The sequence below is a fragment of the Benincasa hispida genome, unplaced genomic scaffold, assembly GCF_009727055.1.
Source record: "Benincasa hispida cultivar B227 unplaced genomic scaffold, ASM972705v1 Contig587, whole genome shotgun sequence".
NCBI classification, from domain to species: domain Eukaryota; kingdom Viridiplantae; phylum Streptophyta; class Magnoliopsida; order Cucurbitales; family Cucurbitaceae; genus Benincasa; species Benincasa hispida.
In genome coordinates this window covers 468,777-496,474 of record NW_024064949.1, presented here as the reverse complement: position 1 = coordinate 496,474, position 27,698 = coordinate 468,777, and the positions used below count along the sequence as shown (strand labels likewise).

At 39.2% G+C, this 27,698-nt stretch overlaps 2 protein-coding genes across 2 annotated transcripts; both read left to right on the top strand.

Annotated features, from left to right (window-relative positions):
- The first annotated feature begins 14,925 nt into the window (after positions 1-14,925).
- On the top strand, positions 14,926-24,708 carry LOC120069776 (ycf3-interacting protein 1, chloroplastic). Its single transcript, XM_039021591.1, has 6 exons — positions 14,926-15,249; positions 15,332-15,376; positions 15,842-15,955; positions 16,561-16,641; positions 24,040-24,204; positions 24,405-24,708. Exons 1-6 carry the CDS (start codon positions 14,983-14,985, stop codon positions 24,492-24,494), a joined length of 762 nt encoding a protein of 253 aa, XP_038877519.1. The 5' UTR covers positions 14,926-14,982; the 3' UTR covers positions 24,495-24,708.
- Positions 24,709-24,978: 270 nt separating this feature from the next.
- Positions 24,979-26,308, top strand: LOC120069777. Its single transcript, XM_039021592.1, has one exon. The coding sequence runs from the start codon at positions 25,147-25,149 to the stop codon at positions 25,900-25,902; it is 756 nt and encodes a 251-aa protein (XP_038877520.1). The 5' UTR covers positions 24,979-25,146; the 3' UTR covers positions 25,903-26,308.
- The last annotated feature ends 1,390 nt before the right edge of the window (positions 26,309-27,698 follow it).

The window sequence follows — 27,698 nt, the reverse complement described above, 5'->3', positions numbered from 1 at the left end:
TAATGAATGAGCCACTCTTGGCCTCATCCCTCAGGTGTAAGGAAGAGATATAATCTGATACCTTCAGGGTAACGCCAGGTATATAGATGTTGCAACATCTCGATGAACTGGTCAGGTGGGCATGTGGGTCATCACCTTGCGACCCCCAAATTGCCCGTATTGTGGATCATTTTGGAGCATGACGTTTGATCTCGAATCTTGCGTTCTTCTCGACTATCAGTCTTGAAATTCCGGGCGAAAAATCATACAGATTGGGCACCGCGTAGTTTCCCATGGGAATGTTGCGGTCAACAACAAGGAAAACTGGATCTTGTGCTGGCCGTCCCACCCCTTGATTTCTTGCAGAAGCCACGTTATCATTATTATTATCTGCCATATTAGCCTTCATTTGCCTCGCTCGGTTCTAGCATGCCCTTGCGCGAAATGTACGCTTGATCTCTAGGTCAGCTTCGAATTCTGGTTCAATCCTAATACTTATAAACTGTTAGAGTGCTCTCTGCGATGAACAGCCAGTACAAAGAGATCTGTCCTGCAAAATATCATAAACATACTCAACAATAACCGTTACCAATCCCCGGAAATGGCGCCATAAACCTGTAAACATAATTGATGAATATTTCTATCTTAGGCATACGCATTACGATATATGATGCATGATACAAGTCCATGTCCCCGACAACGGCACCATAAACTTGTAAAACTGTTAAAATTGATGGTTTCTAAATAAGCACATGAATGGTGATGAATGATGGATCATACAAGCTCATGTTGCCATAAACTTGATGACTCAGGATGGAAATGGAATGTGGATGATGTGTTATGCTTATTCAAACTTTATGCAATACTACTTCTAGATGTATCCGTTATTAATGAAATGCTTGTAGTATGCTACGCGTTGTCACAAGTTTCCTTGCGGTGAAACCAAGTATAATTCCAACACAAGTTTTTCGGTGTGATCCGAGGTCGAACACAGGGATTGCTTAGTTAATGCGTTACGTCCGTGATATATGCGATCGGGGTTTTTCAATTAATAAAAGAGTGTGGTTTGTACATGCGATAAAGTAAAATTGTGCAGTAAAGTAAAATTGCGATAATAAAGTAAAGGTGCGATAAAAATAAACCTAAGCTATTATGATACAAGATACAGGATACTGATACATGATACCGAGTTTGAGACTGACTGTGAATATTATATAAAGGATCGTGTTATGTGGTGGCAAGGATTTATGTATGGATCAGAAAGAGAAAAGATAATTAGTATAAACATCGCAAGTTCATTAATTGCATTAAAGATATGAATAAGGTTCCGCTTTCCCTTGGCGTACACCTCTTGGTGATCGGTCGCGTTCCCACATCTCTGTGGTGAAATAGGGATAAACGTAATGAACGCAAGGCTGCTTTCATCTCTGGAAGTATTTCTCGCTTTAGTTAACACGTTCTTCCAACCTTCTCTCGACATGAGGAATGACATCTTCACTTATGCTGTCACAGGTGAAGATGCCGTCTAGCATGCTTCAGCTAGACATATTTATTTCTTTAGCATAGATTAATTCACTTGTTTAATTCATTCTAATTACCAAGGGATTAAGAAAACATCATGGAGAAAGCGAATTACGGAGGAACGGAAATACACAGAAAGATGGAGATGAAAATGATCATGACATTCAATACTAAGATTTAGCGTCTGATACATGGTGTGAATGATAGAGATTAAAAGAATGAATACAATTGATGATAGAGATAGAAACAAATACAGAAGAGTGCCAACGTCTTGACACAGATCTGGACGGTGGATTTGCTTGTCGGCATATGGATTGGATGGAAAGAAGAGCTTCCCTCTCAGACTTACTCGTCCGGTAGAAGTGACCTTGGTACAGAGCTTCAACGGTGGGGATGGAAATGATTTGCCCTGAGACTCACCTCTCGGCCTTATCTCTTAATTCTTCCCGGATCTTCTCCGATCAGCACTTAGACTAGTCTCTCCCTCAATCTATAAATATCAAAATAGCCTCGTATCAAGTATATTTTTGCAATGGAATTCCAGAGCCTATTTATAGGCTCAGCTTTGACTCCTTCCATTGTGGATCCCACTTTATTAATAAGGAAATTTCGAAAATGGTGGACTCGAATACTTGCTAATCAACAAAAAGGGTCACAACGCTTACCAAAAATACTTGCCGAACGAATCGAATCCGTTAAATAGCATGCTACGCACTCCGAAGTACTCCAATCTTGGATCTGGATTCCAAATATAGAGATAACAAATTTGTAACCCGAAATCCAAATGGGTAATCAAACTAGATCAACCAAAATCTTGCCCAAAAAAATAATCAATCGCTTATTCAAAACACAAGTCTAGTGGTGTAGGCGGGTTCTAGCAACGAACAGTACTGGCGGCGCTGGAAACAGCTGACAGCAACACGGTGGGCAGCGGAGGAGATACTTGGCTCGGATCTGGGCGGAGGAGGACGTTAGCGGCTCGAATCTAATCGGGCTGAGAGCGGTGGACGTGCGACGAAGGAGTCGGCTAGGCAGAATCTTACACGGCGAGCGGCGGTGGAGACCAGCTTGGGCTCGGATGGCGGCAGTCTGGACGAGCGCTCGGCTGGACGGAGGCTCTCGACATCTGATCCAGGTGTGATCGACTTCAGCGCTCGGGTGGCTCGCGACGACGACTGGAATCAGATCTAGGTGGCGCGAACGGTCAACAGCGAGGAGGTCGGAACTTCTGGCCGAGGTCGGCGACGGGAGTGAAAGGCTACTAGGTCTACGTGAGGAAGAAGCGGGAAGGGGAAAGAAAAAGAGGAAAAAGAAAAAGGAAAGAAAAAGAAAAAGAAAAAGAAAAAAAAATATATTTTATTTTATTTCTTTCCTATTCTCCTTTATTATTTTTATTATTTTTTTTCCATTCTCTTTCTTTCCATTTTTAAAACAATAAATCTTGCCCTTGATTTCCAACACCAAACTCCGGAATTAATTTCCAATATTAATTTCCACTTAAATAATTTAAATTCCAACAATTGCACTTAAATGTCCAAAACTTCCAAAAATGTCCCCAATTAGTAAAAAAATTACTGAAATTACATTAATACTACTAAAAAATACGGGGTGTTACATCATTCCCTCTTTAAAAAACTTTCATCCTCGAAAGTTCATTTTTGAAAAAGCTCCGGGTAGCCTCCCTGAACTGGTGATTCTGCCACAAGACTTTCACAAAAGCAATTTCCTGTCGGTGCAATGTCTTTACTTTTCTGGCAAGGATCTCTATGGACTTCTCCTCCTAGCTCAAGTTATCATTCAATCGCAAGGGCTCATAGTTGACTACGTGGGATGGATCTGTCACATACTTCCTCAAAATCGAAATGTGGAAGACATTATGAACTAAAGACAGTGCTAGAGGCAATGCCAATCGGCAATCTACAGGGCTAACTCACTCTAAGACCTCGAAAGGCCCAATGAACTTTGAACTCCACTTCTCTTTCCTGCCAGACCTCATAATACCTTTCATAGGTGCTACTTTGAAAAACACCTTATGACCAATTTCAAATTCTAGGTCCTTACATCTCATATCGGCATAGCTTTTTCTTGTCTGCTCTGAGTTGTTTGCATACGAGCCTTGATCTTCTATATTTCCTCATTCGTGGTTTGCACTAGCTTAGGTCCTAGCAATTTCCTCTCACCAACCTCACCACAGCATACTGAAGACTCGCAACTCTTTCCATATAGAGCCTCAAATGGCAATGTGCCAGTGGCAGTCTGATAGTTATTATTATATGCGAATTCCACTAAATGCAGATGAAAGTCCCAACTCCCTGAAATCTCTAGTGCACAAGCGCACAACATATCTTCCAATATCTGGTTCAGACGTTCTATTTGACCATCAGTCTATGGGTAAAAAAAAATTGTACCAAAATCCAATCAAGTACTCAATGCTAACTGGAGACTCTTCAAAAAACTAGATGCAAAACAAGGGTCATCGTTTGACATAGCTGAAACTAGTATCGAAAGGGGTGTAACAACTCCTTCCATAAATAACTATGAAACTTAAGATGTTGAAAAAAATCAGCAACACTTCTACACGTCCGAGCTGAGAACTGTGAAAACGGTCATGAAGTTAAGAAATTCTTATATAGTGAAAACAGATATTTGAGCTTACCATTATGTCACAAGGAAAACTTCATAGGTGTAGTGGAGAAACTGATCATACGATATAATGTGTCATCTGAAGATACGTACCAGAACAAATCTGGTCAACTAAATTTGGTCATCTGCTTCTACTCTAGAAACGCTGACCGTGATGTCTTTCTTAGAGTCTACATGTCCGAGAATAACTCTATCTAATTAAGCCTCACATTCATGAGAAACCCATCATAAGGCTCTATACTATCATGGGCTATACAACTTGCTTGAACCAATCCTCATATTATTCTTTAGCTTTAAAACAATCACATATCATTACTTAGACCCTGTGGTGGATGAGTCTAAAATTCCTTCTGAAAATGAGGTTTTGAAGTCCCTGGATGCTAAAGCGCCCGTCAATTGATAACACAATTCCATAACCTCGTAATAACCATAATTGATCCCTGAAGTCGGTTTTTACGAAAAAAAAACCTTCTTGATTCATAAGTCCTAGCTTGGATTACTCGTACTCCCTAAAGCTAGTTAATTCATTGCCCATGCAAGAGAATACATACTATCTTGTAATGCTCCAAACCCACTTTTAGTAACTTCTTACTATCAACTCAACTTTATTGCCAAGTCTATCCCTTATACCAATAGTTATATTGGAAGGTCCAACTTACTTACTTTTCTGCATATACCATTATTGTCTACCTCGAATTGGATTATTTTCTTTTCTCAATCAAATTGATGGTCTTTCTGGTTCATGTTTCCAACACTTGCACACAAAGTCAAAATCCCTTAAATCTTACTAATGCCCAACATTCGCATCATAGTTCAATGCTTTACGTCTTAACTAATGAAGCCTCAACATACCATATCAATAGTTCTTGAACATCTACTATTACTAGTAACTCCCTTTTAACTTATCCCTTCTCAACCTCTTTATTTCGGTAACAGATTTTTGTGTTAAAACAAAGTTCTATACCAATCACCTACCTAAGCTATCTTTCCATCTAACACATATTGTCTTAAAGTTTCACATGATAATGAGGTATTCTTTTTTTACACCAAAACCAATACCTTGTAACCTCTCTTATCAAGCCTTCAAACCATACTTAACTAGGAATTTCGAACACATTAAATTTCTCTCTTTCCAAGAGAGTAAACTTTCTTGGATACTTTCCTCTCATTCACACTTATCTCTCACTAAGAATTTCCATCTTGTAGAATTCTTCTTTGCCAATTTGCATACTTTTAAACTCCAAAAGACTTTTGTTTCTTCAAATTTGCCTAACTTGGATCTTCTCAACACAATAAGGCTCTGGTTTTAGTCTAGGTATACTACAATAATCCTTCCACCTAAACAAATAACACCTTACTTTATCCCCTTTAAGTCCAAGGTCATGTCCAACTATTTTAGCTTCCTTTAATGACATCAACTTAGCTAAATATTCCAAAATAATTCTTCATATCACCACATATCCTTTATCTACTCCATCAAGTCGTTGTATTATCCAAGTGATTATGACTTATGAATCCTTTCTAAATTGCTTCTCAAAATGTTGGGTTTTTAATATCTCAAAACCTTTAATAGATCCATAGTCTCTTCTTCTTGTCCTTCTTATCCATAATTTTTTTTTTAACCTTATACTTGAGTACTGGCCTGCGTATTTATACTACCACAAATTGCAATATCCAACACATAACATAACACTAGTCCTTGGTCAATTCTTGTCTCGACAATTTATTCCTTGGCTTAAATATATAAATACCTTTATTTCTAAACTGTCATAACTCTACATAGTTTCATCAACCTTTAAGATTTCTGAACTGAGGTATATGTATTTGTTCGTTTCTAATATAATTTTCATGAGATAAACTAGTGTCAAGTGACCTCATAATTTATTTTATTTTATTTTCCTCCTTTTGTAATGTCGTACCTGATAATCCTCTTATAATAACTTCTAACGAGTCACTGACCTAGTATTAGAACATAACTGGTGCATTTAAGCTAAACAAATATTTTAATGCACAACTATCATAAAACTTGTAATTGATAGGACGTACTGGCGATGACGAGGAATCTGTTCATGGGCCATAGGGACAATCTAGACTTACATAGTAAGTCAGTCTATAGAACCCAAAACATGGGCTCTGATACCAACTGTAACAACCCGACCTTCTAGGACTTAGGTAAGGTCGTTACCAAAATAAATGCATGCAAAGAATTTAAAACGACGCTCAGTTATTTGAAATAAATGCTAATTAAAACAAGAGAAGTTCAAAAGACATTTATTAAATGCAATTGTTAAAAACAATAATAGGGTAGCCATAAATCATAAAGGTTAATAAATACATATGAAAAACAATTCTTAATAATAAGTTTCAAACATCAAAACTAAACATTAAGAGAAACGTGAAAAGAACTCTAAATCTCATGACGCGGAAGCGTAAAAACTAGTCCAGTGACACGATCACGAATTCCGCTGCGCCATCGCCGGTGCATCTCTACACTTACCTGAAACATCAACATAAGAAAGAATGAATATGAAATACTCAGTAAGTAGCCCCACCACTGGGGTCAGGCTAGGCATCTATGTCCTCTAGATACCCGCATATGGCACATAAACACATGAAACAGACAAGAGACTGGGTCCTATCCTATTGTAAGTTAAGTATGCCCACAAAACTGGTGAATCCCGAAGGAAACAACAAAACTGGTGAATCCCGAAGGAAAACACAAAACTGGTGAATCCCAAAGGAAAAAAAAACTGGTGAATCTGAAGGAAACACAAAATTGGTGAATCCCGAAGGAAACACAAACTGGTAATCCCGAAGGAAACACAAACTGGTGAATCCCGAAGAAATCAAACTGGTGAGCATCTAACTAATCAATGAGGATATTCACACCAATCTTAACGTGCTAAGATTCAACATTGTAACAGTTTCAAACATACATAAAAATTCTTGATACCATGGCTTCATCACATACACATATTTCTTAATAACATATTATACATCATCCATGTATAACTTACATCATAAATCCACAACATGCAAGTATGCCTCAACACCAGCAGATCAGACATCGACATATGAAAACACATACCTAACGATCAAGTACTTAGGTGTGTATGTAAAAAAATCAGAATTCGTGTCAGAACGTACTTTGATTCAGGCCATACTGTCAATCAACATGCTAATATTTACCATAACATACACTTATCATGCTAGCATACAACTAAAGCCTTGCCCGTGGGCAATTCCAGTAGTAAGATTACTTACCTCGAAATCAAATTTCGATTTTTTAATCCAAGCTAATGATCTCCAACCAAAAACCCCTGAACTAATTCCTCTAATACAGAACATAACACAAATTAAATTTAGGGATCACCAATGAACTTACCCAACGAAACTTGATCAACCAACACTCGCAAGATTTCGACTCAAAATTTCCTCTTAGCAGATTTTAGAACCCAAAGGACGACGACTTGGAACCTTCAAGAAACTAAAACCAAACTCTCCATCAGTCCAATAACCAAAAGGTGCCTAACAATCAACAACAAGGGTCACAACGCTTACCAAAAATACTTGTCGAACGAACTCGAATCCGCTAAACAGCACGCTACGCACTCCGAAGTACTCCAATCTTGGATCTGGATTCCAAATATAGAGATAACAAATTTTTAACCCAAAATCCAAATGGGTAATCAAACTAGATCAACCAAAATCTTGCCCAAAAAAATAATCAATCGCTTACTCAAAACACAAGTCTAGTGGTGTAGGCGGGTCCTGGCGACGAACAGGGCTGGCAGCGCTGGAAGCAGCTGGCAGTGACACGGTGGGCGACGGAGAAGAGACTCGGCTCGAATCTGGGTGGAGGAGGACGTCGGCGGCTCGAATTTGGTCGGGCTGAGAGCGGCGGACGTGCGGCGAAGAAGTCGGCTAGGCAGAAGCTTACACGACAAGCGGCGGTGGAGACCAGCTTGGGCTCAGGCGGCGGCAGTCTAGACGAGCGCTCGGCTGGACGGAGGCTTTCGGCATTCGATTCAGGTGTGATTGACTTCAGCGCTCGGGTGGCTCACGACGACGATTAGAATCAGATCTGGGTGGCACGAACGGTCAGCGGCGAGGAGGTCGAAACTTCTGGCCGAGGTCGGCGGCGGGAGTGAAAGGCTACTAGGTTTGCGTGAGGAAGAAGAGGGGAAAGGGAAAGAAAAAGAGGAAAAAGAAAAAGGAAAGAAAAAGAAAAAGAATAAAATAAAATATATTTTATTTTATTTCCTTCCTATTCTCCTTTATTATTTTTATTTTTATTTTTTTTCCATTCTCTTTCTTTCCATTTTTAAAACAAAAAATCTTGCCCTTGATTTCCAACACCAAACTCTGGAATTAATTTCCACTTAAATGATTTGAATTCCAACAATTGCACTTAAGTGTCCAAAAATTCTAAAAATGTCCTCAATTAGGAAAAAAATTACTAAAATTACATTAATACTACTAAAAAAATACGGGGTGTTACATAAAGATGCAATTTTCATTTTTATAAATAGGTTCAGAGTACAAAATTACAGTGAAAAATAAGGGTAGAGAGTCTGGTAGCAATATCTTGCTTCCCAAGGCTTTTACACTGCGTTATCTCTATTCTGCCCAAAAGATGTTCTTGCTTTAGCAAGAGTTGGCCCTCTCTCAGATTTCAACGCTTCCCGACACTCTTCCGAGTTCACCAGGACGATCTCTCAGTGTAATCTCCCTTCACTCGCTTCCGCCTTCTAAGTAGAAGAAAAAACTAAGAACAAGGCTAACTTCTATCTATATGGTGAACTCTATAAACTGCGCGAACTCCTTCAATGAAGATGACTTTTGGTATTTATAGAGCTTCAGGGTGAAGAGCTTTTTCTCTCATATGATTACACTGTTGGGATGACATTAATTCTTTGTCTGATGCGCAGAATATTTGTCACCGAAAAGTTGAGTGTACTTGCTACAGTAAGTCGTTAATGACTTATCAACTTAACTCGGAATCGACCGTCATCAGCTTTCTGTCCCATCGTGATTTATTAAGCTTTCACCCAGATGCGCCGACTCTATGCGGCCACTTTCTTGAGCAGATTTTCGCGAGTGCAAATGATCGCGTAGCCTCGCGGTCACAATCTCTTAATGTGCTTGGACGTTAATTTCTTCGAATCGCATTTCCGCCTTGCGCCAACGCATTTTCTGCACAAAATACATAAGTTAGCTGTTTTAATGTGATGGACGCATGCGATTGCAATGTTGTGAACTTAATGCTTTTGGACGCAATATTGTATATTTTTACCATCGCAATCCTACACTGTTTTATAACTTTGCGCTGTAATAACGTGCATTTCTGCCCGTTATCAATAGCTATCTTGAAGAGAGTATCTATATGCCGTAACCAAAGGGGTCTATAGAACAAGGTCAAAAACAAAAAGTTTGCAAGCTTAAAAGATCCATTTATGGGTTTGAAACAAGCTTCTTAATCTTGGAATATGAGATTTAACATTGCGACCAAATCTTATGGCTCTGAATAGAACGCTGATGAACCTTTATTTACAAAAAGATTGTCAACAAAACTATAGCTTTTCTGGTTCTATATGTTGATGATATTCTACTCATTGAAAATGAAGTAGAATTTCTAGCTAACGTTAAGAGATGGCTAGCCACGCAATTCCAAATGAAAGATTTGGGACAACCGCAGTATGTTCTTAGGATCCAAATAGTTTGGAATTTCAAGAACAGAATATTATCATTATCTCAAGCATTTTGTATAGACAAGATGTTGTCTAGATATAAAATGCAAAATTCCAAGAAAGGTATGCTATCTTTCAGGCATGGAATTCATTTATCTAAGTAACAATGTCCTAAGACACCTCAAGAGGTTGATGTTATGAAACAAATTCCATATGCCTCAACAGTTGGTATTTTGATGTACGCCATGTTGTGTACATACCCCGACCCCGACAATATGCTATATAGTTGGAATTGTCAGTAGGTATCAGTCCAATCCTGGATATGATCATTGAACTGACGTTAAAAACATCCTCAAGTATTTTCAAAGAACGAGGGACTATATGCTCGTGTATGGTGCTAAGGATTTGATCCTTACAGGATACACTGATTCTGACTTCTAGACCGACGTAGATTTCAGGAAATCCACTTCGAGGTCAGTATTTACTCTAAATGGAGGAGCTATAGTATGGAGGAGTATAAAGCAAAGTTGTATTGTTGACTTTACCATAGAAGGTGAAACAGCAAAAAAGCAGTGTGGCTCAGAAAGTTATTGTCTGATTTAGAAGTTGTTTCAAATATGCATCTGCACATCATCCTCTATTGTGACAACAGTGGAGCAGTTGCAAATTTCAAAGAACCAAGAAGGCATAAGCGCGGAAAATACATTAAGCGCAAGTGTCATCTCATCAGGGAGGTCGTACACCAAGGAGACATGATCGTCACACAGATAGCCTCATAAGACAACTTAGCTGATCTGTTTACAAAAGCTATCCCGACTAAAGTGTTTGAGGGTCACCTAGTGGGACTAGGACTACAAGATAGATAGACTTAGAGTAAGTGGGAGAAATACTGGGTTTCTGACGCCCTAGTTTATTATATTCTAGTTTATTATATTTATTCTCTTATTACTCGACATTGTATATTTGTATATATGTAAATCCACTGGAGTTTTAGTCAAAGTGGGAGTTTGTTGGGTTGTATGTCATAAAACTCGTAGTTTGTACTATTAAACATTTTATATTTACAATAAAGATATTATTGAGGTTTATTCAATAAAACTATTCATGAATATGTAAATTGCATTTGTAAAGACTAAATTCAATAAACTAAGATCCATGACTATTATATGGATACTTGGACTTTATGTAGAGATAAAAAGATGGATCAAGTTCAAGTAAATAGCCAAAACGGTCTATAGTATATGAATAAAATTGGGCACCTTATTCTGGTAACATTATTGGATGCGGCTCACTTTGTATTTAGTAAAAACGATGTGATCTAGAATCGTTCATGCGGAGACATGCGAGTGGAGGTTCTATCAATGAGTTTGCGTAAGACCAAGACCAAGAAATTAGTCACTTTTACTTTATAACGTTGTTTACTGTTTAAGACTGACTATTTCAAATCGATGACCTAGGTAACTCAACCTTAATCCTGAGCTAACTATGAACTCCTATTTATTTAGGATTATCCTTAGATTTGCATAGGTGACGGTTGGCTTAACAACGTCGGCTCAATAAGCCTCCCATTTCAGGGGTAAGATTGGGTAGATAGCTAAGGACATAGGGTGTAAAATAGAATTCATTCCTACCCGCTTCGAGGGTTAGTAGAGAGGTTCTTAAGTACTGATTCCATGTCTTGAACAAAGGGCCCCACCCTTTTGTTGGCCTGAGATGGACTAAGTTTAAGATTGGATCACAAACAATTGTTCATTAGAAGATCGGTAGAACTTAAGAAGCAAGCTATAATCTCGTGGGTAAAATAATATTTGACCAAACCGTTATTACGAACAACCTGTGAATGATCGACTTATTGATTACGGTTAATCAAGTGAACATAAATATATCTATAGTGAGGGGAGTGCAACTACTGGGCTTTAGTGGAGTGACATGGTAGTTAACGAATGTTGATCAATTTGGTTTAAAAGTTTTAGCTAATTAATCTCAGATCGTTGAAGCCCATGATATGTAGGTCCATTAGGTTCCTCTACTAGCTCACAAACGGATTGAACCTTAGAATAGAGTTATGAGTTTAATTTGAAACGTTCAAATTTGAATTAAAGGAATTAGTAATTATATATGGTATAATTACACGTTTAATTATCGAATTAAACGAAATTGGAGAATTGATTAATGTTTAAATTCGATTTAAATATTAATTACATGAATAGAGATTCATGATTGTGGAATTTGTATTTTATTAATTTAATATTAGATATTAAATTATTTTAATTAATTAATTAAATTTTATTTAAAATTAATTATTTGAATTAATTTTATTTAAAATTAGAAATTTAAATTTTTGAAAAATTCAAATTTTAAATTCAATTTTAATTTTAATTTCATATTTTTTGAAAATCTAGTTAAAGAAAATTGAATTTAAAATTAAAAATTGAAAACCTTATACTCACAATTCCACTTGATAATTGAAGTAGATGGTGGCAAATTTTTTGCAATAAGATTGCATGATGAATTGGATAAAAGCCAGTGTTATTCAGCTGAGATTTTGGCCATTCAAGATGTTTTTTTCCTGGTTTTTAGTTGAAACAAGTGTTCTTCATCACTTAAGCAAAAAAACCACCAAAACCAGATTTTTTCCTCTCAAAATTCCCTACAATTCAAGCTCATGTTGGATTCCATGATCAAATCTAAAGGCCTAAAGAATAGTGGGGAAGATCAAGTAGTGGTCTACAAGGAGTTGCTGTGGAAATTCAAGCTGAATTTACAGTTGAAGAGGATTATTCGAAGGTATGTTTTCTCAAAGCCCATTTGTGTTCTTGAACATGCTTACTTTGATTGCTAAAAGTAATGAATTAGAGTGCTTATTGATCCTGATTTCTTCCACTAATTGCTTGCTAACTCCATCATAAAGAACTCAACTAAAGGACTTGATCCTTAGTATAATTTTTCTTTCTTGTTCCCATCTTCCATTTTCTTCATTTTTTTTTTTGTTTTTTGTTACATGGTATTAGAGCTATACTCGATGAAGATACTTTGGAGAATGAAGCATGTGTGGAAGCTTTTCTTCAAGGATAGTATTTGTGGGGTCTTTGTTTCCTGTGATGATTCAATTCCATAAGATACTTTGGAGAATGATGAGGCATGAAAGGAGTGGAAGGTCAAGCGTGACAAAGCTTTATTTTCTTTGCGAATTGGTAAAGCATGTATCAAGTATATTCGTGATGAAAATTCAAACAAAGTGTGGTAGACACTTGAAAGATTATTCACTTAAAAGAGCATGACGAGATTGCAGTATTTGGATAACAAACTTACTAGAATAACTCAAGGTAATTTTTCAGTTTTAGATTTTTTTTTTAAAAAATTAAGACTTTGTATTCTCAAATTTCAGAATTGGAAAAAGGAGAGCCTATTAGCGATGCTCGTCTGTGTCGTTATCTTATTCATGGATTTACGAAAGGAGTTTATGCCATTTATTTCTTCGTTACAAGGTTGGGTAAATTAACCTTCTATGTTGAGTTGGAAAATTTGCTCTCAAATCAAGAAGCATTGATGAAACAAATGTTTGGCAATGACAAGCAACCTCATCTTGTTCTTTATACAAAAGACAAGGGAAGATCAAATTATTCTTCCATATGTATTTCAAATGGGCAAATTGAAGGAATGTTTTACTTGAAGTAATTAAGGACATATCAAACGTGATTGTCGGGTGATGGTGGTGTGTCATTGTTATGGAAAATCACGTCATGTTAGACCAAATTATTATGTGGATATCAAAGAAGTAGAAACAAATGTTGTATAGGAAAGTAACAACCTGATAAATTAAATGGTAGTAATGTTTATCAATTGAAACTATTGATCAACCCATTAATTTGCATGTTAATGTTTCTATGGATTGATTTCGGGTATTCTCATCATGCAACTGAAAATATTTCTCCTCTATGATGTATGTGCTCACCAAGGAGGAAGAGTAATTATGACGGTTAATAATTCTTTACATCCTGTTATTGAAGAAGAGATGTTAAAAAAATTGAATATTAAAAAAATTTGAATGTGATATTTTGTTTACTTGAAAGAGGAAAGATTCTCTCTATGTTTTGTGTGCAAATGATGCTATGTTGAAAGACAGTTCAGAATGATGTTAGAACACTTTAACATGCTCGATCAGACCATGTTGGATACTAGTTGATGGAAATAATTTCTATGGAGCTTCATTACAAGTATAAACTAAGGAAAAAGAAAAGTATCGAGAAAAGATAAGGGAAAATGACAAAAATCTCCCTAAAGTTCTCTATTTTATATAGCTTGCTTCAATATTTTTTGAAAATGAATCCAGCCTTAATGGAGAGAGGTGGTGATTTTTTAGAATTTCTCCCAGGCTTTAAAGTTCTATGATTTCATTTATTTATTTACAAGTCTTAATAACTAGAGTATGTATATGTTGGGCTGGTTGGGTTGAAAGACTTTTTAGATCGAACATGAACCCAATCCAACCATGAAATATTTGGGTTGGATTGATTCGAGTTAATCGGGTAATTTATTTAAAATTTTATTCTAAAAAGAAGCAAAACGTAAATACGTAAAAATCTAATTGAATTATTTTTCTATATTGAATTAAGATTAACAACTCAATTTCAATTTATATAGTGAAAATTTTCTTTTTTTAGTGTAAAAAAACTATTTTTAATAGTTGTTGAAGAATAAATTATTTAAAAAATATTGAAATTAAATAAAATTAAAAATCGATAAATGTATAAATAACTGTGTTAGAAATAATAAAAAATATATTTCAAAGTTATAATAAGTTTTGGTTCGAGTTGACTTGGGTTATATTAGATGAAACCATGAACCTAACAAACTCATCAAATTTTCATTTATTTGAATCCAATCCAACTCAATCCAAATCACATGGATTGTTGATCGATTTTTTCGATGGTTTTTTAAATACCTCGTAATAACCAACAAAAGTGGATAATTATTAATCACTCTAAAAATAAGATAACGGAAATAGACGAAACTAGCAGACGTTTCTAAGTTTTGTATGGGGGACCGGGTGCATTCGGTGGCTATCTGAACGTGAACGCCCGTTACCATTACCAGATATAGTGACTACAGTCTGTTGTTCAATCTCTATAATCTGCAGATAATAATAATGCAAGTCATGGCTCTTCAACTCCGCCACTTCCCCCTCTCCCCTTCTTCTTCGTCCATCGAACACAATTACAAAGCTTTTCCTCGCTTTCGCCATCTTCCCCTTCCCAGTTATGCCTCTCGCCACCATCTTCCAGTTCCAAATAGCCGCAATCGACAGTCTCTGGCCTGCGTTGGCAAGGAAGATACCCAGTTGCGTCAATCATCGTCTACCCAAGATGAACAGCCAGACGCCCAAGCCCTAGAATACGTTCGTCAGATTCAAAGGGTCTGCTGTCTCTTTCTTTTAAATTATCCCATTATTCTCCCTTTCAATTCCTTAACACCCTTTTCTCGGCTGCCTCCTCCAGGTCTTGGAGCTTCTCAAGAAAAACAGAGACATGCTCTTCAATGAGGTGACACCCAGTTTCTGTTTTATACAATTTTAACTCTTTCGCATCCCCGACTATATCGCTGCAATTGTCCCTCGATTATAACTCCTCAAGCTTCGTCCCGGCGTTCCGACGGAGTTCGTAATTACTTCTTCCCTGCTTGAATTAACTTTTTGTTCAACTTCTTCTGCACCACCTTTCTTCCCATATTTGTCGTATCTTCTCTCTCTGGTCTCTAATTGTAGAATTTGGGCCATGGACTCAAGTTTCACATAGAACTACATTCACTCGGAAATTAACGCATGCTTCACGGCTATATTTGTGGACGCCAGTGCTTGTTTCTTTACTTTTCCCCGCCGTTGAAATTATTGATTTCTATAGCTCATTCTGCACTACTTTCTTTATGCTCTATGTTTTCCTTTTGTCTTTTTACTGTTTTTGCTTAATCACCTTATTCCTCTCTTCATTTCGTATTCGTCAATTTAGTAGGTTAAACTTACCGTAATGATTGAAGATCCCCGGGATGTTGAACGCCGGAGATTACTTGGAATTGACGATGATGACGCCCCAACAAGGGATGATTTAGCTGCCACTCTTGAAGAAGTAAGAAATTTTAGGTTTTCAAATTTTAACATTTGATGATAAGGTCCACAATTTCAAGCTATATATTCACCTGTGACGTCTGCAATCTTGATCTCAAATAAAGCATTTATGTGTAGTGTAGCTAGGGAAAATTGGAAACACGAGGCAGTGGGTTCTTAAAAGTTAAAAAGTATTTGATGCAATTAAAGACCGTAGACAGCTTCTTCTGATGAAGTACAGATGAAATTGAAATGTATTACAATTGATGTGCCTTTTAGCTGCTGACATTTATTTATCTTACAAAGTTCAAATTGCATTTATAAAAAATAATGAGATAATATTATTCTAATCTTATTCTATTTGACCAGAGAGGAAAAGTCTGTTCTCTAATTGCGTGCAAGTCCATGCGTGCAACATGTATACCCTCATGCCCTTCATGTTACCCCTCCAGTTGTTGAACCAAACGCTCACTTCGACATAGTTATATCTCTGTGATATAACTAATATAGACATAGGAAGAAGGAGATGCGGTAGAACAGAAATAAAAATGTAGAAGTAGATTCTCCATATTAAGTTTACCATATTTTTGTACTGTTAGTATTCACTTTCATTTGCTATTCTACTAGGTCAACGAAGGAAAGTTCCCAAAAAATCGAGTGGCTCTCCAAATGCTTGCTGAAGAGATGACCAATTGGCCCAATTTGGAGGTATTATTTGTTATTTTTTCCTTCAGGTCGTGAAAATTTTGAAATTCCACGCCTGTCCTGATATGGTAACATCCTATTTTTATTAGCTTTGAGGATGTACTTGGACTTCAACTGCTAACAAAATAGTGCTATCCTGTTGAGAGGCAAAGCACTAATTGCAGACTGTTTTGGTGATTAGATAGGATGGCGCTAAATCGTCTTTATACTAAAATACAGACCGAAGAATCTTCTGATTATTTATAATTGTTTTGGCTCTAAATCCTGTAGTTTTGTTGTTGTATGGCCAATACCAATCGTCCAAGGTGTCAATTATAACTGCTGTATTTGGGTATCTAGCTAGATGGAGAGAGATAACCGAATATGATCAACAGAGATCGTGACTATTGGATAGAGGAGGAGATGTAGATGGATAATAGACAATAACAAAAAAGTAATCATGTGAGGCTGTTTTAATACTATTTTTTCTTTTGATCTTTTGATTGTCAGCAAAAGTTTCTTGCAAATTTTTTCTCATGACACTTCAAATAATTCCAATTATCACCAAGTCATTCAGAACTAAGGGTGAGATTTCTCAAAGAAATATGTGAGGAATAGCTTTTGCTTGGAATTATTTCTTCTTGACGATAATTTAACTTCATATGCTCAAAATCATTAAAAGGGATTTCTGTCTTATATGCACAAGTGTGCATGTATGCTTAGCAAAGACTGCATAATGTCACGCCCCACAAAATAGCCCTTAAAATTTCGAAAAAGGACTCCTTAGCATGGACCAAGAGGAGCCACGAAGCCCTGCGATGCCCTAAGAAACCGAGGCATAGTGCCCGTGCGCGCCCCACACGCAGCGTGCGTGGGTACCCACGCGCACGACTGCCCATAGGCCCCTGCCGGATGCCATCCGTGCGCCCCATCCATGCGGCCTTGTCGACGCATGTGCGTGCCCATGCGCGCGAGTCTTCCAGATGCCTCGCCCACGTTCTAGATAGGCTTGGAAGCTTCTAGAGAAGGTTGGGCGGCACCAGCGCCCACGCGAGATGCCTAGCTGACTCATCTAGATAGAATTGGATGTTTATGGAAACCTCTAGAACGTGTTGGACAAGTCTAGACGAGATAGTGGCAGTAAAGGATCGGAAGGTGTTGGATAGGGTGTTGGATAGGTTTGGACGTGACCAAAATATTCTAGAAGGCCCTGGAATATACTTAGATGACTATAGAAAGGCCTAGATAGGCCAAGATGTAATAGGAAGGCTTTAGAATGAGCCACAACCAACCTCCTTAGGTTGGTTAGGACACTACTATAAATAGCCCAAAGGGCTCATTTGTACAGGCATCAAGCCACAAACTCTCCTAAGCAATGCACTCTCATTCTCAAACTCACGAGTGCCTACCTTCTCTCGTCCCTTTCTCCTTGTGCCTTAAACATCCCCAAACCTCCTTAAAGGCTTACTTGGAGTGTCTTGAGCCTAAGAAACACCCAAGTGCCACACGCTTAGCTACTTGCAAACAGTCAGAGTGTGACAGGTGGTATCAGAGCAACGGTCTTGGAACCTAGGTACCCCATAACAACCTTACTGCGCACGTGACGACCGAGGAAGGACACGTATCCCCAGCCGAGCAAGTCATCGAGGGACCTGTGGACGCAAGGAATATCATTCCTCAACCAAACGCTCAAAATCTAAAGGCTTGACAGTGTGAGAACATATGGATGCTCGCCTCACCACTCTTGAGCATGGCTTGGAGGATGTTTAGCTCACTGTTCGTAGGCTGAGTGATGATTATGATGCGTTAGTTAAGGAGAATGCCGAAGTCACCGTGGCAGCCTGTGATATGATTGAAGAGCTTGGCCGATCATTTAGAAGGGAAATCAATGCCCTCACCACTGAGGTGGCTGACCGACGCAAATTGGTTGAAGGTAAGGTCTAAGAACTTTACTCTGAATTAAATAAGGTTCAAACTGAGTGTAGGCCCTTCGTAATGCTAGTGGCCCGGCTTCCACTAGCCACACACCCGCTACGTCCGATATATCTGTCCTTAAGGTGCCCAAACCGGACACCTACAATGGCACCCGTAATGTCACAATGGTGGAAAACTTCTTGTTTGGGCTCGAACAATATTTTGAAGCTCTAGGAGTATTTGATGATAATGCCCGAATAAGCAATGCCCCAACATTCCTATGTGATGCTGCACAATTATGGTGGTGACGGAAGCATACTGAACACGAACGTGGGTTGTGTAGTATCAACACATGGGAACAGTTCAAAATAGAGCTTCGAAAACACTTTGTCCCACATATGTAGATATGGAGGTACGAGGCAAGTTGAGAAGATTGAGGCAAACTGGTAACATCCTTGACGTCAAGGAATTCACAACCCTCATGCTTGAAATCGAAGACCTATCCGAGAAGGATGCCCTTTTCCACTTTAAAGACGACTTGAAAGATTGGGCATGGGTGGAGTTGGATAGGTGTAATGTCCAGACCCTGGATGATGCAATTGCTGCCTCCGAGATGCTTGTCGATTACTCCTTCCAAAATAAGGGGAAAAAGCCTGTGGGGGAGACAAGTTCCATAAGAGGAAGGGTTATCATAGGAAAGATGGAAGAAACTCAAAACCATCCCATGACAAGCGTGAGAAGCCTCAAAATAAAGGTCAGTCCTCTAAACCCCCTAAACCCTGCTTTATATGTGATGGGCCCCATTGGACAAGGGATTGTCCAAACCGAAAGGCCATGAATGCCCTTGTAGCCAAATTCAGTAATGGAAATGAGGATGTGGGGCAATCCAAAGCCATGATGGGGTCACTCCAACAGTTGGCTGCTCTTACAAAGAGCTTAACCCTAAAGAAAGTAAAGAGGGTGGCCTCCTCTATGCTGATGCCCTAGTGTATGGGAAGGCCGCATCGGTCATGCTGGACATGGGTGCCACTCACAATTTTATAGATGAACGAGAAGCCAAAAGGCTTGGCCTAAGCCTCACCAAAGAATAAGGCACCATAAAGGCTGTCAATTCGGGCGCTAAGCCCATACAGGGCATAGCCAAGAATGTTGCAGTTAAACTTGGCGACTGGACAGGTATGTTAGACTTTACCGTTGTGCCCATGGATGACATTAAAGTAGTCTTTGGCCTAGCATTTTTCAACAACGCCCTAGCCTTTCTTGTTCCATTCTCAAAATCCTTGGCGATTATGGACGAGCACAAACTTTGGGTGGTCCCTTTAAAAGGTGAAGAGAGATCCACCAACATGATCTCAGCCTTACAGTTTAAACGAGGGATCACCAAGGGCCAGAGTTATATCCTAGCCTCGGCAAGGACCCTCCACGAGGAGGAAGAGGAAGAGGGGAGCCCAAGCCAGCCTCTTGTCCCAACATGCGTGCAAAAGATCCTTGATGAGTACCAGGATGTCATACCTGTCGAACTACCAAAAAAGTTGCCCCCTCGACGTGGGGTAGACCACGAGATTGAGCTAGAGCCCGACGCCAAGCCACCGGTCATGGCGGCCCCTTATCACATGGCACCCCAGAACTCAAGGAATTGAAAAAGCAGCTGAAAGATCTGCTTGATGTAGAGTACATTCAACCCTCAAAAGCCCCCCACGGTACCCCCGTACTCTTCCAGAAAAGGAAGGATGGGTCTTTAAGATTGTGTATTGACTATCGAGCACTTAACAAAATCACAGCCAAGAATAAATACCCAATTCCTTTGATAGCAGACCTCTTTGATCAACTTGGCCAAGCCTAATACTTTAGCAAAATCGACTTACGATCAGGGTACTACCAAGTAAGGATCAAAGTAGGGGATGAAGCCAAGATCACCTGCGTAACTCAATATGGTGCTTATGAATTTTTAGTCATGCCGTTTGGTCTAACCAATGCCCCGACCACCTTCTGCACACTAATGAACAAACTGTTCCACCCATTTTTGGATAAGTTTGTGCTGGTTTACTTGGATGACATTGTGGTTTATAGCCAGACCCTTGAGGAGCACGTGCAACACTTGAAGCAAGTCTTTCAAGTACTCCGAGAGAACGAACAACACATTAAGGAGAAATGTTCATTTGCCCAGCCGGAGGTGGAGTTCCTTGGACATTGGATCAAGGATGGAAAATTAATGATGGATGCAGCTAAAGTACGTGCCATACGGGATTGGAAACCTCCTACTAAAATACCCGAGCTGCATTCCTTTCTAGGCTTTATCAATTACTATAGACGATTCATTAAGGGCTATTATGCAATTGTGGCCCCCTTACCAACTTGTTGAAAAAGAATGAACCCTAGAATTGGTCAAGGGAGTGCTAACAAGCCTTCGAGGAGCTTAAGGAAGCTGTTTTACAAGAACCAGTCATGGGAATTTCAGATTGCTCCAGGCCCTTTGAGGTACACACTGACGCGTCGGACTATGCAATTGGGGGAGTATCGATGCAAGATGGGCACCCAATTGTGTATGAAAGCCGCAAGTTGAATAACACAGAGTGGCGATATACTATCCAAGAGAAAGAAATGACAGCCATCGTCCAATGTCTACGGACATGGAGACATTATTTGTTAGGTAGCAAATTCACGGTAATGACCGACAACGTTGCTACCAGCTACTTCCAAACCCAAAAGAAGTTGATGTCGAAACAAGCTCGGTGGCAAGACTTCTTGGCCGAGTTTAACTATAAACTCAAGTACAAACCATGTAAGGCCAATGTAGTAGCCGACACCCTCAGTAGGAAGGCCGAATTAGTTGCCCTCACCAGCATACCCACAAGTGATTCCCTTGATCGCATCAAAAGATGTATACAACAAGATCCATTGGCCAAGAATTTGCTCAAATTGGCAAAAGAAGGAAATACCCGAAGATTTTGGGAACAAGATGGCACTCTCCTCACCCTCGCTAGCAGAATCTTTGTGCCTAAATGGGATAACCTACAGAGGGACATTCTCAAAGAGTGCCATGACTCTTTATGGGCTGGACACCCAGGCATGGAAAGAACACTCGCCCTTGTCCGAGATAAATATTATTAGCCACGAATGCAGGATGATGTGGAGGCATATGTGAAAGCATGTCTTGTTTGTCAACGAGACAGAATAGAGCAACAACATCCTGCAGGTCTGTTGGAGTCACTGGCCATTGCCAAAAAACCATGTGATAGTGTCACTATGGATTTCATTGTGGCTCTGCCCAAGTCAAAAGGATATGGCTGCATAATGGTGGTAGTAGATTGGTTAAGCAAATACGCCACTTTTATCCCCTGTCCTGGCGATGTAAAAGTCGATGAGGTAGCATGGCTATTTTTCAAGAATGTTGTGAAGTTGTGGGGAGTGCCTAAAAGCATTATCAGTGAACGAGACCCACGCTTTACGGGCAAGTTTTGGTGAGAATTGTTCAAACTAGTGGGGACAGATCTAACCTTCTCAACGAGCTTTCATCCCCAAAGTGATGGGCAAACAGAGAAAATTAATGCACTACTAGAGACATACTTAAGGCACTATGTTAGTGCCCATCAAAGAAATTGGGTAGATCTCCTTGATATCGCCCAATTCTCCTATAATCACCAAAGGAGTGAGTCCACTGGAAAGAGCCCGTTCGAGATAGTAATGCGATGCCGGGCCAACACACCGAGTGCCTTGATAGCTCCCTATGAGGGACCAAATCCTTCGGCTTACAAATTTGCTAAAGAATGGAAGGAGGAACAAGACATCACTCGATCTTGCCTTGAGAAGGCCGCCTCATATATGAAGAAATGGGCAAATAAGTCGAGGCGTCCCAAGGAATATCAAGAAGGGGACAAGGTGATGGTGAAACTGATGCCAAATCAGTTTAAGTCCCTACGAAAGGTACACAAAGGACTGGTCGGAAAATACGAAGGACCATTCCCCATCATTGCTCGAGTAGGAAAGGCTGCATATCGAGTTGCCCCCTAAACTTAAAATTCATAACGTTTTCCATGTGAGCATGTTAAAGCCCTTCCATGAAGACATGGAAGACCCAAATCAGAGCAAGTCTACTCGAGCGCCAACTGCTGTAGTAATAGAATATGATAAAAGGATCGAAGAAATCATGGCCGAAAGAAAGGTGAAAAGAAGGGGAGTACCCAACTATACTGAGTACCTGGTAAAATGGCACGGGTTACCAGAAGACAAGGCCAGTTGGGAACACGAAGACCTACTATGGCAGTTCCCCAAAAAGATTGAAGAGTATAAGCAAGGCTTGATGAGGACGTTCGCGAGTATAAGTGGGGGAGGGTTTCACGCCCCACAACATGGTCCTCAAAATTTCGAAGGACTCCTTAGCATGTACCAAAAGGAGCCACAAAGCCTTGCGGCGCCCCAAGAAATCGAGGCACAGTGCCCGTGCGTGCCCCATTAGGCGCGTGTGCCCCAGACGTAGCGTGCGCGGGTCCCCGCGCGCACGACTGCCAATAGGCCCTTTCGGATGCCATTTGCACACCCCATCCGCGCGGCCCTGTTGACGCATGCGCGTGCCCATGCACGCGAGTCTTCTAGACGCCTTGCCCACGTTCTAGACAGGCCTGGAAGCTTCTAGAGAAGGCTGGGTGGCACTAGCGCCCATGCGAGTTGCCTAGTTGACCCGAGATGAGTCTGGACAGTCTTAGAGTGGCTGGAACTTGCGAGAGAGTTCTAGACAGTGCTGGAATGACCCGGATAGATCTGGATGTCTCTGGAAATCTCTAGAATGTGCTGGACAAGTCTAGACGAGACAGTGGCAGTAAAGGACTGGAAGGTGCTGGACAGGTCTAGACGTGACCAGAATATTCTAGAAGGCCCCATAATATACTTAGGTGACTATAAAAAGGCCTAGATAAGCCAAGATGTAATAGGAAGGCTCTGGAATGAGCCACAACCGACCTCCTTAGGTCGATTTAGGCCCCTAGGTCAGTTAGGACACTACTGTAAATAGCCCAAAGGGCTCATTTGTACAGGCATCAAGCAACAAACTCTCCTAAGCAATACACTCTCATTCTCAAACTCACGAGTGCCTACCTTCTCTCGCCCTTTCTCACGCTTAGCTACTTGCAAATAGTCAGAGCGTGACAATAAGCTTTCATTAGCCTATGGATTGAATTATAGTTTAAATAAAGTACTAATTATTGTATAATGTAATTATGGGAAATGGTGTGTTCTTGTCCTCTTCCCAAACATGGAAAAATAAATTTCTGGCTGAAACAAATCGTTGGGCTTTTTATTTCTGCTGTGTTTCTATTATCATCTGATAAGGGTCAGTCGGCATGGTTTTCACTCCACTTTGATTTTCTTGACATTTCTCTTTTATCCACGCTTTCCTTTCTCCACTTCTTTTCTGTGATTGTGTCAAATTGTAAGTTTCTATCAGATGCTGCATAGGTTTATTACACTTGTGTGTTAAACTTAGGTTGCTGATTGTGGTGTTCATACGTGTAGGCTGAGGCACCCAAGAAGAAACGCGGTAAGTCATTATATGCAAAAGCCACAGACACTGGTGTGAATCCTCGCGAGGCTGCAAAGAGACTAAACATTGATTGGGACACTGCAGCTGAGATTGAAGATGCCGACTTGAGTGATGACCCAGAAGTGCCTGCCGCTGTGGTTTGTTTTCTTTGCCCATCATCAAAGACATTGCTCTTTAGTCTAACTTATTAATTGTGATAATTCACTCCAGATATTATGGATTTGTTGCCTCATTGCTGTTAGGACAGTATTGGAATTTTGTTAATGGTAACTGAGAGAAGAAAATTTTGCATGATGTCACAATTGCTGATGAGGAAATTAAAATTGAATCGATGCAGGGATATGGAGCACTGTACATAGTGACGGCGTTTCCGGTGATAATTGGCATCTCAGTAGTTCTAATCCTTTTCTACAATTCTCTTCAATAGTGCTTCTTCTATGTGGTAGTAGACGTGGCTGATGATTGCCGGCTGTGGTGGTGGTTTCTGACCTATCACGAGAGTTTGTTATGCATTCAATTTCAAGGACCAGAATGAGTTATTGATGAATTTATGAGATGGCAATTATTAGATGCCGAACCCATGTCTTTCAAGTTTCTCTCTTGTTCTTCTGGCAATTATTAAGAGTGCGACTAATACCTTATTTGTTGCATTGCATGGATTGGTGGGCAGAGTTAGATTGAGTGGTACAAGAGTCTCGTACTTTCCACAAAATGTTTTGATGCATTTTTTTAAAATGTCAACCGTTAAATATTAAAAAGAAAATTTCCATCTTTCCATGCTGCTTGCATTTTGTGTGTGTGTGTGAAAAAGAACATAAAAGCTAACAAGAATTAGGCTGCTTGCATGTTATATGATATCCAAGTCAACCGCGGTGGGACTCAAAAAAAAGAAAAAGATAAAGCGAAGACCCTGATGAGATGCTGTATGTTATCTTAGTTATAATATTGAATTTGGGGGCAGAACATGCAAATCATTACTAAACAAACTGCTCACCACGTCCATATGGTTGTCTCGTTGTTGGTTAAAGTTTAAAGGCCTTCATTCCATTTGAAGACGACAGTATTGATGAAACTGCAGTATGCCAGCCATGGCTGATACAATAGTACCTTTATCTGTTGGCACCACTAGCAGGAGCTACGAATTTGTCGATGATGTGGTTATTGAGGTGTCAACGCAACTCAAGTTGGGAAGCTACAGTGTCCCGAACTCGGCCTACTCATCCCCTCGGTTGGCAGCAAAAAAGAAAGTCCATGATAGTGGGCGGGGGCTGAATCGGAGCAAATCCTGTGGTGAAGGAAGAGGGAAGGCAGTGCCACATAACCTTATCGAGAATAAAGTAATGGTATGGGAGAAAGGGCATAAGCACAAAACAGAGGGGAAAGCGAAACGTTTCAGATGTGGGGCACTATGCTTGTTGTTACCAGTGTTGGGAGGGTTAGGGTTTAAGGTTGGGAAAGGGAAAGAGAAAGGGAAGGAAGAGAGAAAGGAAGAGGCAGAGGAAGGTGAGTGTATATCCATATCCATATCGAGGAGAGTTTCTTTGGAAAAATTTGAATGTGGGTCGTGGGCTTCGTCGGGCATGGTGGTTCATGAGGACGGGGAGTTGGGGAGCCGTTATTTTGATCTGCCAATGGAATTAATAAGGAACAGCGTGGGTGTGCAGACACAATCACCAGTCGGGGCTGCTTTTGTATTCGATCATCATCATCTTCCTATTTGGACCAAACCAAATTTGGCAGAGGAATCAGGAGCTGCATCTCCATGCATCATTACCCCACGCTTGCGCAAAGCCAGAGAAGAGTTCAATGCTCTGTTGGAAGCTCACACTCTATGACATCCACCTTCACCTTGCTCCCTTTGGAGTTGGACCAATCCTCATGTCTTTCTTCTACTTCTTTGTGCTTGCCCAATTCTAACAAAAATATATCAATTTCTTCAGTGGCGCCAAGCCGAGGAATGTTGCATTGAAGCAAAAACCAACTGGGTCAAAATTGTCCCCTATGAATGGTCATTTCATCACAACCGACGCCTGTGATGTTCACAACCACTATTCAATTTCATTTCTTTTTCATCATCTTCAAATCAATGTTTGTTAAACAAAAGGACACCGCTCATTTTGAGGCTCACCAATAATTCAATTGTCTTACTCTTCCAGGGCATGCTGTCTTATTTTATTGTTGTTGAGATTCCCTTTTGCTGAAGAAGAAAAAACACACACGCACAAGAGATTTAATGATCTAACTTTTCTGTTCACTCTTTATTTTTCTCTTCCTAAAATAAACTACTTCGATTTACACTCAATTTCATCTCTAAAATTTTTATCAGGTTTAATACAAAAACTTAATTAAAGGGGGAAAAAAATGAGGGAGAAAAAAAGTTTATAAACTTATGACGATTGAAGTAAAATAAGCTGTATAATATAAGGCTCTTGGTAATTAAACTTATACTGTGTGAGAAAATAGATGATAATAAGAATTGACTGAAATCGTTTGGTATGTTTTAAGAGTTTTGCTAGCTGAAAATACGTGAATGTTCTTAATGATAGTTGGAAGTGTTTCTATTTTGATTTTGGTTACTTTGAAAACTTTTGAAAGATTTGATTGGTTTGATTTGATGAGTCCTTCTTTGAAACTTCATTGTTTGTTTCAAATATTATTAAATAATTTGGTAGGGGCTATCTGAATGTGCCAAGTTCTATTTTTGAAAATTGTATGCTTATTGTGCAGTAACCAAATTTGGAATTGTTTATGATTTGACTAAAGCTTATTTGTGCTAAGGCACATTTTTGTGGTTTGACTTTCTTTGAAATGAAGATTTATGATGTGCGTTGCACTCAAATATCCACACACTTAAGTAATTTGACTGTTGTTTTGGTCGGTTGTTAATTGACATCTCTAATTGACTAAATGAATGACTAGTGTTACCAATGGATAACCTTATCTACCGGGATACATCAATTATGCATCTTTCTTGCATTGCCATTGAAGTAACGAATAACTGAAAGATTGAAAAGCTGTGACTAAAAGACTATTTTATTGGAAGTTTGACTATTGTCCAACATTGCATGGAAAAAAAACAAATGTTTTGAACTTTTATGATTGAATATGCTTTGTTCGGAAGAAAATGTATCGTGAACTTGTTGTAGAAATTGCTTATTGATTATTTTTGTACTCATCTCTATTTTTCAAAATGTTTTTCTTATAAAATTGCAAGCGATAGTTCTAATGGTGATTGAAGGATTAGCGTTTTAGCATAAGAATGAAGAGTCTATTCATGATCTTAGGAATTTATGTTTATGGTGAACCTTTGTTAGCTTTGATCATTCTTAGTTATTACGTCTATTTGTTCAAAATACTAGCTTATTACTTTATGTATGGATGATAATTTTGGCTTGGTGTTTCCAGCCTTGAAAATCAGTTAATTAGATATGCTATTTTAAGTTTTGATTAATATTATTTAGGGGAATTAGGGTGTATGTCATATTTTAGAGTTTGATTTTGAAAAATGGCAAAATCGGCAAATAATAAGATTTATGACAATTCACATGACTTGTACATGACCATGAATTTTCAAATTCCTGTTTTACCCTTGTCTAGTTCGTAGCTTCTGTTATCGGTGAAACTACAAATA